This window comes from Magnolia sinica, chromosome 1 (assembly GCF_029962835.1).
Source record: "Magnolia sinica isolate HGM2019 chromosome 1, MsV1, whole genome shotgun sequence".
NCBI lineage: Eukaryota > Viridiplantae > Streptophyta > Magnoliopsida > Magnoliales > Magnoliaceae > Magnolia > Magnolia sinica.
The window spans coordinates 106837140-106851064 of NC_080573.1; the positions used below are offsets into that span (position 1 = coordinate 106837140).

Below are 13925 nucleotides of genomic sequence, written 5' to 3' on the forward strand. Positions count from 1 at the left end.
GATTGGCCACTTAGGATCATCTTATCCGTGCTGTTTTCGATCCATGCTCTGTTTCTAGTGGGATTAGCGATATGAATGGTCTAGATTGGCCTAAATTTATGTTTCATTTTTTTATCCAGTACTCTATAATTAAATACAAAAACAAATGAACGGCATGGATATAGAATAAATACATCAAGGTGGGCCCCATAATCAGGACCGCACTGTCATGGATGAGGTTGGGGCCGCACATGCACATGCATTCATAAAGTAAAATCCAACCCGTCCATCCTATGAAACTGTGAATTTTACTCCAAATTCCCAAAAATCAGGATGATCAATTAATTAAATGGGCTACACCAGAGGGAACAAGTTGGGAGATAACATCCACCCTTTATTTACATGGACCCATCATGTTGTATGTATAAATCACAATAGGCCCCATAAAGTTTACTCAGTATGCAATCTGCAGACTCTTTCCTCAATTGTAACTTATATGAAATTTTGATTTGATCTAACATCTTAGCCCTTGAAATGATTTGGGCTTATTACACTGAATACGAGCCGATGCAGTTTTTTTTGTCGATTATTGCAAATTTGGATACTACTAGGGAGCAAAATGTCGTCTAGATCGGGAAAAGGAGGAGCAAGAGACATTGGGTGGAAACATGGACGGCCAATGGAGGGGAAAAAATATGGAGTCATATGCAACTATTGTGGCCAAGTGATATAGAGTGGGGGAGTGTCTAGGCTAAAGGAACATTTAGCAGGGGCATACAAGAATGTGAAAGACTGTCCAAGTGTAACAAGGCCAGTGAGAGAGGAGATGAGAAGAGTGTTGACTAAAGCGAAGTCACGCAAGCTGCAGCAGAATGATTGGGAGAGGGATATGAGGGAGGAGCTACGAGGCACTGGACGGGGCCTAGGTACTATCGACAAGCATAATGACGACGACGATGACATGATCACATACCCCGATGACTGTGTTACGACTTGAGAAAGGAGTGATTTTAGACAAGTGATTCGTGAGTCTCGGGCTTTAGAGTGGGAAGGGGAGCAAAGAAGACGGGTTAATGAGAGTAGGTCGTCGTTTGGGACGTCCCGACATGAGGCTGGTGGGAGCAGCAGACGATTTGAGGGAGGCAGCGGGCATGGCCTACAACGCACGCAAAGCGCTCATGTCTCAGATGCACCCATCGCAGGCGTTAATCAAAAAATATTTAAAAATGTGTGGAGCAAGGGGCTCAGGGAGAAAGCGGGTGGCGCTATATCTAGGTGGTTCATCTCGAGCCATGTAACAGCAAATGCAGCAACCAGTCCTCACTTCAAAAATATGATTGAGGAGGTGCAGCGTGCCGGGCCGAGCGTGAAGCCTCCCACTCCATAGGAGATTCTTGGCGTTTACCTCGATCGGGAGCACGAGGAGATGCAGGCTTGGGTACATGGACTCAAGCCAAACTGGAAACAGTACAGGGTGACAATCATGTGTAATGGGTGGACGGGACCCACGAAATTGTCCATTATCAATTTCTTGGTATACTGTAGAGGACAACTGGTTTTCCTTAAATCCCTTGATGCATCGGCTAGAATAAAAGATCACGAATACATATATGCTCTCCTAAAAGGAGTGATTAGAGATGTTAGGTCCCAGAAAGTTGTCCAAGTTGTGACGGACAATGGCAGTGCGTTCATTAAGGCCGCGAAAGAATTGATGAGGAAGTTCAATCTCTATTGGACCCCATGTGCGGCACACTACATTGATTTAATGCTCGAGGAGATAGGCCAGAGGGATTCTGTCAAGAAGACTATCCAGGACGCGAGGAGAGTGACAAAATTTATATACAATCACTCATGGTTGTTGGCTGCAATGCATGAGTGTTGTAAAGGGGACATCGTTAGACCAGGCGCGACACGGTTCGCCACGAACTTCATTGCACTCGACAACTTATACAGGCACCGGGTGGGTCTCAAAAATTTGTTCAGATCCAAGAAATACATGGAGTGGAATCAGAGGAAGACTGAGGGTGCAAAGACCTATTCGAAAATAGTGCTTTCCGATTCCTTCTGGGATAAAGTTCATAACGTCGAACTTCAATGCACTCGATAGCTTATACAGGCACCACGTGGGTTTCAGAAATTTGTTCAGATCCAAGAAATACATGGAGGGAAATCAAAGGAAGACTGAGGGTGCAAAGACCTGTTCGAAGATAGTGCTTTCTGATTCCTTCTGGGATAAAGTTCACAACGTCGTTTCCTTCCTGCATCCGATGTATAAGGTCCTACAAGCCGTAGATAATGAGATGTGGCCTTCAATGGGGTCAATGTATAAGCTTATGAGAATTATGAGAGGAGATAATGACTACAATCCCCAATTTATATCAGTGGGTGATCAGTATCATCGATCATCGATGGATCGGGACTCTCGAGCATCCACTCCACCAAGTCGGTAAGTTTGTTAATACAACTGAGTACTTTAAGCATCACTTCTGTTTGTATGTTAATACAACTAAATAACTAATATTTGGGTTTCAGCATACTACCTAAATCCCAAATTTCATTATAAACGTTGGCTCCATGAAAATCAAGATTTGACGATGGCCGTCCACGAAGCGTTCGAACGATTGTTTCCAGAATTGACGGCGCAAGCAGATTTCGGTAACCAGGTAATGCAATAAATTTTCTTCCTATAGCCTCTAGAAATATGGGTGATTAAAAATAATGACCTGTGAATCCGTGTTTACAGATGTTGCGGTTTAGGAATGCGAGGGGTACGTTCTCATCCGCACTAGCAAAAGCATCAACTGAAACGATGATGCCGTGTGAGTATGATAACATAATTAGGTAATTGCATTTTTTGTTTAAACTTCAAACTAAAACAAGCTCCTCATGGATATATAGGTGAGTGGTGGGCGATGTACGGAGTCGACACGCCCGCACTACAGTTATTGGCAGTCCGTGTTCTCGCACAGATTGTATCCTCCTCACTGTGTGAGAGGAATTGAGCACATGGTCACTCATACACACCAGCAAGAGGAACAAGCTGGCACATAAGAAGCTGCAAAAGCTCGTTTGCTGCCACTACAATATGAAGTTAAGAGAGAGGCAGTTGCGGGTAGACCGAGACATGAAGGAAAATCAGGACCCACTGGACCTGTTGTCTATAGGTAACATGGCACAGATAGGTGATGATGATGACCCACTCTATAGAGTGGGTCAAATCAGCTGATTTAGATGATGCGGAGGGAGGCCCTGCTCCACAGGTAGCCGAGGGAGCAGCGACTATGGGTATCGATGTCGATTAGGTAGTAATCGAACAGAAGGTGGATGCAGACTCATTTGATCCTTTGTTGAGGAGTTCGGCACGTTCCAATGTGTGAGGAAGCATTTTCACTGCCCCCTCCCCATCATCAAGTCATAGTGAGTGATGATGATGATGAGACTCAACCCCACTCAACACTGGTCCTGGGGATGACGATGACGACGGTGATGAGGGAGGAGACGGAGGCACCAACACTAGTATAGGTGGTACTGGTGGGGGTGGGGGTGGTAGTGGTGGGGGGTACACGATGGCTCAGAGCCAACGATCCGTTGGCCAGTTCACTGAGGAGCAGAGCTTTGACCATGCCACTCAGGACATGGACCATGAATCTCGTCCACCATCTAGGGCGAGAGCATCGGAGCCCACGTATATGTTCGAGCGTCATTCGAAGAAGAAAGCTGAACGCGCCACGGCTGATGCTCTCACACGCAGCTTGTCATCTATGGACACAAGTTCAGATCAGGGGAGCTCCACCTCTGTCCCACCTTATGCTCATGGGGGATATCACGGGTATGGCCATGGCAACTCTGACATTCAGTCACGCTCATCTACCCATGGGTACAGGCAGCCGGAAGATAGTTCTTCGAGTCATGACCCTTTGACAAGAGGATATTCGGGGTACCCGTATGACTGGCAACAATACTATCAAGGAGTTAGGTTTGGACTTGATCTGTTCCCTCAATACACTGCTCAGGAAATGTCGTCGATGTATGTCACGCAATTCCCACGTCTAAGCGTACTCGTACAGTTTAGGGAGGATGACTTTCAAAGGTACATAAGAGAGTTCCTCAATTGGTACGAGCAGAGGATGACCTGGGAACAGTATGACCAACATGTTAGGCAACAGTACTACTCTCAACTGCCACGGGATCCGGACAATGATTACGAGCCACCTCGTCACTCTATGTGGGGATGAAACATGGCCAGAAATGTGTATTTTTTTCAATTCATTTACTTTTGCATGTCTTAATTGTTGTAAGCTTGCATTTGTATTATATAAACTCATTTTGGTTACTATTTAAGTGATTTCTTACGACAACGCATGCTTTTTGGCCCCCACTAAATGGAAACTTCTAATTTAATGCATTCTTTTTGCAAATTTTTCATTCCTGAATATGTAAATGTGTATTTAGCCATGTCCAAAAGTTTCACTGAAAAATTCCACCATTTTCCCCATGTTTCCCCCTTTTTCCCTGCATTTCCGGTTATCGGCGAAAACGATATTTTATCTTTATCTCCGGCCAACGAAACTTGTAGCAATACTGACAACTCAAACACTGCCCGTAAACGGGATAGCATAGAAGTGGAAAGATTGATACTGAGCATCTCACATTTGGAGAGGTTAATCTTAAGGCCAGAGATAGCTTCAAAGCAGTGGACAATTTTTGAAGGTTTTCAACAGACTCCTCAACCTCACAAAAGAGGAGTATCATCCACAAACTGAATGTGGGAAACAAAAGGACCCAAATTCGCCATCTTAAACCCACTGAAGAAGCCGGCATATAGTCCAAATAATCCCAGTTGACATGGTCGAAGCTTTCTCCATGTTAAGCTTACAAACAACTGCATTGCTACCCGCCCAATGACAAGAGTCAAGGCATTCATGAGCAACAAGAGCACAGTTGAGGATTTGACGATTAACCACGAATGCACCATGAGCTTCAAACACAATCCTCGAGCGAGTAGGATGAAGCCTGGAAGCTAAAACTTTGGCCAAGTTTTATAAGGACCCCGCAAAAGGCGTATAGGCCGAAAACACTTGAGATGAGTCACACCTTCAATTTTCTGAACAAGGGTTATGAAAGAAGCTCCCATAGCTCGAGGCAACCGGCCATTAGAGAATAACCCAGAAAGCAACCAATTAAGTATAACTTTAACACATCCTAAAAGGCCTAGAAGAAGGCCAGAAGAAACCCATCTGAGCCTGGACCCTCTGGCCCTGGAGTTTTGTCCATACAGAGGGACAACATTACAACCTTAATTTCCTCCTCAGAGAAAGGGGATCTAAGGGCCTTAGCATCTTCACCAGAGATCTAAGTTGGCCCTGGGTTGTCCAACTTAGGTTGATGCCAACCTTTTGAGGCTAGCAAGTTGCAATAAAAAGGGATGATATGATTGTAGACATGTTGCTTATCCTCCACCATAAAGCCATTAATGGAAACAAAACTTGTCTTAATACAACGGACCCTTGCGCCGACAATGTAGTCGAAGAATCAAGTGTTCTTTATCTCCTTGAGCTAGAGAGCTCGCGATTGTTGTCTGCACTTGATCTCTTCTTGCTTGACCTTGCTCAAGTAGTCCAAGTAGAAAGACACTCTCACAACTTTATCTTCATTAGAGAGTTGACCATCTTTTTCTTTGACATCCAAGGACCAGATGGCCGAAAGGATTGTATTCGTGTAGACCTCGATCCCTCGATGCACTCTAGAGACTCCTTCGTCTAAAGCATCAACTCTTTTTTTTCACAACTTGAATTTTTAGCAAACGACAAAACTCAAGTGACTTGAAACAGAGAGGAAAGACCACTAATTATTAATTATATAGGAGAACCCTTCAATTTCGAGCCACGATAGCTCGAATCAAAAAGCTCGAGGCCCCAGCTCTCCTCGACAAAATCCAAGAGAATCGAACAATGGTTAAAGGTAGGGCAGAGCAAGCCTCATTGCAAGACTGTTGGAAAGGAATCTAACCAGTCAGGAAAAACAAGGAATCTGTCAAGCTAAGACAGGATAGGAGGATTTTGGCCATTCGACTAGTTGTATTTCATGTCAAGAAGGGGGAGGTCCACAAGGTCATTTCTGTCAACCCAATCGAAGAAGAGCTTCATGCTTTTGTAGAGACTATCACCATTTAACTTCTCGAAGGAGAACCGGATAACATTAAACTCCCCTCTGAGATACCAGGTAAGCGACCATCTACTTCTAATATAATAAAGGTCTTCCCAGAGGAGGTGCCTCAAGGTAACTTTACAAGGATCGTAGACTACCAAAAAGACCGATTTGAAACCAGAGGAAGCGCATTTCAGAACCACAAAGAGAGAGAGAGAGAGAGAGAGAGAGAGAGAGAGAGTGCTCCGACGAGAACGTCCTCTTTAACCCAAGACCTGGTGTCCCAAGCAACCAAAATGCCACCAATGGAGCCATTAGCATCAAGCATCACCAAATCCTTGTGGGCGGCTCCCCAAATAAAATCCATCCACGGTCGGTTGACGAATGGAGCTTGGTCTCTTAAAAAGCGATTAGTTGCACCCAGTATTTTAAATAGCAAATAGTGTTTAGCGTAGCATTCACCCCTCTAAAGCATGAGGCGTAAGCTTCTTCTTGTTTAATGATAGCCTCCTTTTTAAGCGAGACTATTCCATGCAGATGCACACAATCACCCACCAACCACGTGCATTGGGTAATCCACAAGGGGAACTCGTGTCTGGGGGAAGCAAACCCACAACCCAAGCCGTTCGCGCAAACCGTGATGGGTGAGGTATAAGCTACATGCTACTTCCATATTTTTAATCAAGGTGGCGCTTGGTTGCATCAATTTCATCACAACATTAGACTGATTAATAATGAAATTTAACAAAATCCATGATAGTTGGTGCAACCCAACGCAACCTAAAGCAATAGAAAAGGGCAATGATTAAGTATAAAGGTAAAGAAAGAGAAACGAAACTGATCTCATATTGTTACTTATATTATTTTACTAAAAGTGTTAAAAAGATTTAACTTTTTTTAAATACAAAAATATAATAAATCATTGAAAACGTTAATTGATTTTAATGTTGTACTGAAAAAATAACTTGTAATGTGAGCTACGTAGCATGTGGCATAGCCTACGTAACATGTAACATATGCAAATTATCATGTAGCATAGGCTACACACGACTTAAGCTATTTTCATGAGCCACACAACATTAAGGCTAAGCTACACTACATAGTGTAGCTATTTAATACACTGGTTGCGCCTTGAAGTGATGGCAAATATCCTTGACATGGGCCCTTTTCTACCCACATCCAAGGGCTCGAACATTCCATGAGATATCTTCATTGGGAAACCTGCACAACCTGTCTACCTCTCTTTGCACTTCTAAAGTTGGAGCCAGATTCATAGTTAATTGAGGACACAAAGCAGACGAGTTCTCCCCAACCTTTGAAGAATTATTGAAACTTTTTGGCTACATGAGCCATCGAAGCTCCTCTAGCCTCGATGAACCGGAAAAGGGCGACATAGTCATCATCCTATTCACCAAAGGAAACCCCAACCGATTGCCCAAGCTGGATGAAGGCCCCCTTGATCCATCGAGGGTCCTTACATTTTGAAAAAATAGGATTAACATGAGCTTGAGGCGAGGAGTCTCTAGATAGAGGAAGTGAAGGGAGAAGATCCAGACCCAAAGGTTCCACCGCCTGAGCCTGAAGAGGGGAAGACATCAAGGATGATCAAAGATGAGGCAGCATCCATGCAAAAAGGAGAACGCTTGGATGGGGAGGAGCTTCAAGACCCGCAAGGGGAGGAGTTCGACACCAAAGCCCACTCTATAGCAGGGGGCGGGCGAACACCATAAGAGAGACGAGGAGCATTGAGAGGTTATGGGAATGATTCCATGAAGGGAGGGTTTGGGAGAAAAGATAGGGTATGAAGATATGAAAAGGTTGGAGGGTTTAAAGGAGAAGGAACCAAAGTGAGACAAGGAGGAGCTAAATGGAGGTAGGTAGTCTAATTGAAGGGGGGCAACTGGGTGTGTAGGTGAGAGGAGCAAGATGGAAGAGATGGAGGGGCAAAAAGTAAAGGGCCATATGTAAAGGGGGGAGAGCTTTCTCTAACCCTAGCCAACTTGACATAATTAGGTCTACTAGGTATCAAAAGGAGAGGGATGGGTGGCTCAAAGTAATAAAGTCAAACGTTAGCATCTAATGGAGAAGGCAGCAGAGGCATACCACACATCTCGAAAGAGGACGCCATTTTGAGAATGGTTGAATGGCAAGGCCATCTCTGACATCCCAATCAAAAGCATAGGCGCCAAGGAGATCTTTGACGACACGTCTCACTTGACAGCAACAATTGACTGCTAACAAAGGCGTGTGCAGAAAAATAATGGTAGACAATGCCAGCAATCTCATTGGGCGCAAAGAAATGCCACACGTCAACACCGAGGAGCCCCTGCCGACATAATTGCCATCATCAATGTCAGAGCCATAAATGGAGGCTTCAGACAGCTCGAGAGATGGCGACGTCAAACAAAGCACCATGTCTGAGATGGCATGGTTGATAATGTTTCCAGCTCTATCAAAAGAGGACAAATAATAATTGGCTCTATTATTGACATGAACAATCCACATGTCACCATAGAAACACCTCCATCGACGTCCAATCTTGTCTACACTAGCCACGTGGCATAGGGGAACTGCTCACCCTGTCCGAGACAGAGTGGGTGACGTCAAGGCACTGATAGTATCGCAAACAACGGTAACAGCCGGCTTGAGAGAGGAATTGCAAGGACCATGTCTCCAGAGGATGGAGGGGGCAGATCTCGAGATGAATGGTTGTGATGACGCCACGTTGTCGGGCCAGCAGGGCAGGAGAGCTATCGCCATCCAAACCATCCGTAGCAAGGCCAAGTATAGGGGTGGGAACGGCTGACATCGAGGTGTGGCAAGATCCACGTGTAGGCTAGAGGACCACGTGGTCACCACGGACCTCTGAAGGAAACGATGATACATCACCGAAGCACCAATGCAACGATGCTCCATCTCCACTGGCCGTCATACCATCGGTAGCGAGCAGACCGGCATCTCTCCACCTGTCGACAAACATCTAAGCACCAAAACTCTCCCAACCAGAGCCTCCGACCACACCCTTGATCTCAAAGCGATTATCCCCCACCGAGATGGGGATCTTGGTAGGAGCATTGGACGACCTTTTCTTCCTGATGAGGAGGCAGGCAGCTCAGAGCTCCCACCCACTTTCCGTCGCTGGATTGAACGACGAAACTTCACTGATGCAAGAACCAATGGCCAGCAAGAACTCCTGGCTCCATAACTCAAAAGGAATGCCTCCAAATTAGAACCAGGAATCCTCTAAACCAAAAATGGAGTTGTTGGCCCATTTGCACAGAGAGATCATCTAACTGTTGTTAAACAATGCCCCCACCAAAATGATATGATCAATGTTCTCGTCCGGCATAAGGTTGAGGATAAGATCATCCTCTCCCAATGGCTTTGGACCATAGTGACCATCCTTGAGATTGCAACAAGCCTCCAATCAAACCTTAAAGTCGGCCAAGGAAGTCCTCTTCAGCACTTAACTGCTAGGCACCAAAGGAATGCAGCCGCAACTTCGTCTACCTTCAACCGGTCAACAATCACTTTAGGGCCCAAGCTAGTACAAACTTTCCGGACTCCAAGACTTTTTAACCCATTAACTGCATCGACAAGTCAACTGGCATGTCGGAGGGGATACCCAACGGGGTCCTTACAACTGTACCTTTGAACGATTGGCTGGAGACCATCAGGCCCCTAGCCGAGGTAAGAGGACGTGCCACCGAGCACAGGCCAATACCAAGGCCTCTAACCTCCCTTGCTTTCCCCCTTAGACCCTTAGGGGTGGAGTTCGGGGCATATCTGGCCATCTGGACAAAGATATTAGAACCATTGTAGCTAGACTGGTAGAGGGTGATGGCATTAGAAGCTTCCTTAGTCGTCTCCATGCGAACAAAGGCAAAACCATGACTGACTGAAGAACCCTTCCTCTTCGGAAGAACCACCTCCTTGACCACCCTGGCCTTACAGAAGACTCAGGTGAACATGAATTCATCCCAATCCTATGAGAAATTTGAAACAAAAAAACTCTCGATTTGAGGATCAAGAGGCACCGCCGAGTGACCATCATCCAACCTCCCCCCTCAAGCTTCATATATTAGAGATGGATCCAGAGGCTCTACCGTGGATACCAAGGTGATCTCCCTGAGGGTGTAGCCAAAGCCAAAGCCACCTCTGTCAGGCAAAGGGGCTCAACTCCCTTGAGAACCAATGGGAACAACTCTCTCCTCACACTCCCAAGGAGCATATCTTCTAAACAAAGGCTCGTCTTTCGATCTTTCCATGCAACTCCCTTTGCCTTTAGCACATGCCGCCAGACACATACCAGGAACCTCCTATTCTAGACCATACCCTCAACCTTGAAGCCAAAAGATTCCTCCCTCGAGGCCACAAGGGAGGGTACCAAAGACCCTCTTTGGAAAAGGGACGAGCTTTGGAAGAGAATCTCTGCCTCCCTAACTTTTTCATCCTAGCCAGACTTCTCCTTCAAGCAGGGAAATCCCCTAGAGAACTCTCTAAACATAAGTTGTTAGCAATTTGATGTGTTGAGAATAGGAACAAGGAAGCAAACAAACGACCAACCGCAACATGTGTGTGTAAAATGAGGCACAGGTCCAACCTGTTTAGATTTTGTTAATTTGCACCTTTTTTTCCTTGCCTTTATTTGCTATTGGCAATAATTACTCACCAAAAATCTGTGAATTTGAAATGATTTCAGGAAGAGACTCTGACCATAGCAAAATAAAATCAAAATGGGGAAGAGAAGGCTGATTTCAAATTGATTTTTTAGGAATTTGATTAGCTAATTATGCAAACTGTACAGCCGTGCCAATAACATAACGAATCAAGCAACTGATGCACGTGCATATAAATGACCAGAAAAAATTAATACTGATTCACATCTTGTAACACAACTGAAATTGAGCAGGAAGGTTGGATGTCAGCTAAGTAGATAAGATTTGTGGATTGCATTGGAAGTATACCTCTCCAGGATGACGACTATTTAAAGCATTAGCATCAAGCTTGTAATTGTGTTGGGGAATCAACTGTGATGCATCTGAGGAAGGCGGCTGAAGATTCTAAAAAGCAAAAGGGACAACTAAATTAGGAGGAAGACTTCTCACAACAACTTAGAAAAAGCATTGTAGCAATACCACAAAGAGGAAAAGATTATTACAAAAATAAACTAATAGAGACTGAATAGCAATGACTCTCGATTCTGGTTTTCTTCATTCATGCCAACCATCACTACACAACTTATCAAGGATGAATAAAGTATATTGCATTTTCCTCAAGAATTTACCATTCAGTGTTTGAGAATTCAAATCAATTGAGCATTCACATTATGAGAATTGTCTCTCTTATGAATATCGATTTGCTTCACTAATTTGAACCGTTCATGTAAATATATTCTCAGGGTAGAAGAATGATAATTGAGAACTTCAATATAAATGAACATAACGTTGATATGCATGACCATAAGAGTCGCACCTGAAGGTTTGGTGAATCTATAGCAACTTATAATTAAGTATTGGCAAAAAAAGGCATGCACGGAAGAAAAACAATGAAGATACTCTTTTTTTTTTTTCTTTTCTTTTTTTTTTGAGAAAAGGCAGGAAAGCCATGAGTCCACCTGGTTCAACAGGAAAATAAACAGATGCAGGATTCTTAAAAAACAGATGTCATAAAACTGTTAATAATTAATAAGTGAATAAGGTTTGCAGCCTAAAGACATACATCCAAGGTATTCAATAACGGTAATGGTGGCAGTAACGGCCACCGCCATTACCATTACGATATGGGCTGTTACAGGCCATTTTCACCTAACAGGTAACAGTTCCCACTGTTACCATTATGTAACAGCCATTACAGCCATTATGTAACCGTTTTTTAATACCTTGCATACATCACCAGTTTACAAATATTGCATGCATTATTCGTTATACTTATCAATTTCAAACCATGACCAGGTATTAACACACGTGTTCATGATAGCGTTTTGTCATTATTTAATTTATTGCTATTAGAATTTGTTTTGAGAAATTAAACAAAGGCTAGAAAATTAGAGTTGTCAGTTAACATTCTGAAATTTACTGTTTCGCAAGCCATTAGTTCCAGATGATAGGAACAACAAAACAAGAGGAGGAACCAGAAGGAAGACCCGACTAAAAAATTGGCAGTGCCACTGGTAAACTGCAATAGACGGATAAAGAAAATCTAAAGGCACAAGGATGCAGTGAATGGAAAAGAAGAGACAAAACCATAAAAAGGCAAATGCAGTCAACTATCCTATTATCCAATCGAGCCCCAAATATGGCTGCTTATGTGATCAAGCCCTTAGGGTTCAGATTGCAGCTCAGGCTTAGACAGGCACACCCAAGGGTCCAAACTATAGATTAAGACCGATCCAACTGTCCAGAACTCCAGATTGAAGATTGCAACCAAAGGATCCAAATTGACCTGATCAACCATCAATATCAGATAAATGGTCCCGAGGGTTGATTTTGGCCCCGATTAATGGTTCACTTGGACCATGGGACGCATGCAATCAGATGTCTTGATTGATAACCAGTTAGACTGGGACCAACTAGTCCAACCAACATCATTATCAACCCTATATACCAACCATGCAGCCTCTTTGGAAGGTTCGTACAAATTGCACGGCCCCCATGATTGATACAAATGGAGTTCAAGTTGGATATGAACTGTTTATTGTTCAGTTTCCTTATTTGGTTCTAGTTTCTTTCTTTATTTCTATTAGGATGGAATTTTTTCTTAAGGATAAACAAAAAAAATTTTTGAAAAGCTGCAAAAAAGTGAAAAAGAATAAAACCCAAAAAGAAAATTACAGCCCAAGCAAGGAAGCCGCTATTTCAACATTTACATTTTTTTCATCCAGCAACCCACTCTAAAACATCTCTTTTAGACTTCCAAACTATTTCCTCCCAAGATCCCAGCTTACTAAGGAAACAGTGCCAATTCCAATCACACCAAATATTCCAAAAGACTGCCATTAATACCAAGCGCCGACTCACTACCTCATCCTTCAAGAGATACACGTTGTGCCAAGCCCTTACAATTCTTCAACTGAATACGGCATACCCCAATCCACTCTAAAGCATGATAAGAGAGCGACCCAGACTGCGGTGAAAAGGAACAATGAATGAGGAGGTGATCTATTGCTTCTACATCGTTCATACACATAAGACATATATTTAGAAGGATCATCGCTCTTTCCTAAAGGTTATCAATAGTTAAGATTCTCTTTCCACCCACCAACCAAACAAAGGAGGCCACCTACGGAGGACCTCCAAATAACCAGAAAATGTGAAAGATATCATGTCTAGCCATGGCTAAGGATTACCAAATTAACTTGTACAGGGACCGAATTGAGAAGATTCCCAATGTTCGCCTTTCCAAAACAAAGAATCCCTAGAAACGGGGGAAGGATGATAATGGTGAAGCTGCTCCGATAAATTTGCCAATTCCACCACCTAAGCAACTGTTAGGTCCCTACGGCAAGGAGGGCACCAAATCCCCCATCCCCATTCCAAGAGAAACAACTATCAACCATAATGTTTCTCAATATGGCTAAATTTGCTAACAGAGGAAAATCTAATTCCAAAGATCTGTCCCCACACCAAATATCCTCCCAAAACCGAATTCGAGCACCATCTCCAAGAGAAAGTCAAATCGAACTTGAACAAAGGGCCTATAGAATTTATGGCCCTCCATATACCCGAAGCATGATACCAAGAAGTCTTCTTTATTCCCATCCGCTCAGCTGGACCATGTACTTGGAAGCTCTCTCCACA

General features: G+C 43.8%; 1 protein-coding gene across 2 annotated transcripts in view; it reads right to left on the bottom strand.

Annotated features, from left to right (window-relative positions):
• The window catches only part of LOC131253300 (uncharacterized), a 101510-nt gene that overhangs the window by 40315 nt on the left and 47270 nt on the right, over positions 1–13925 (bottom strand). For both annotated transcript variants that reach the window (XM_058254254.1, XM_058254263.1), the window contains exon 7: positions 11094–11189. In XM_058254254.1, the coding sequence (XP_058110237.1) occupies positions 11094–11189 (96 nt within the window). The remainder of the gene's footprint in view (positions 1–11093; positions 11190–13925) is intronic.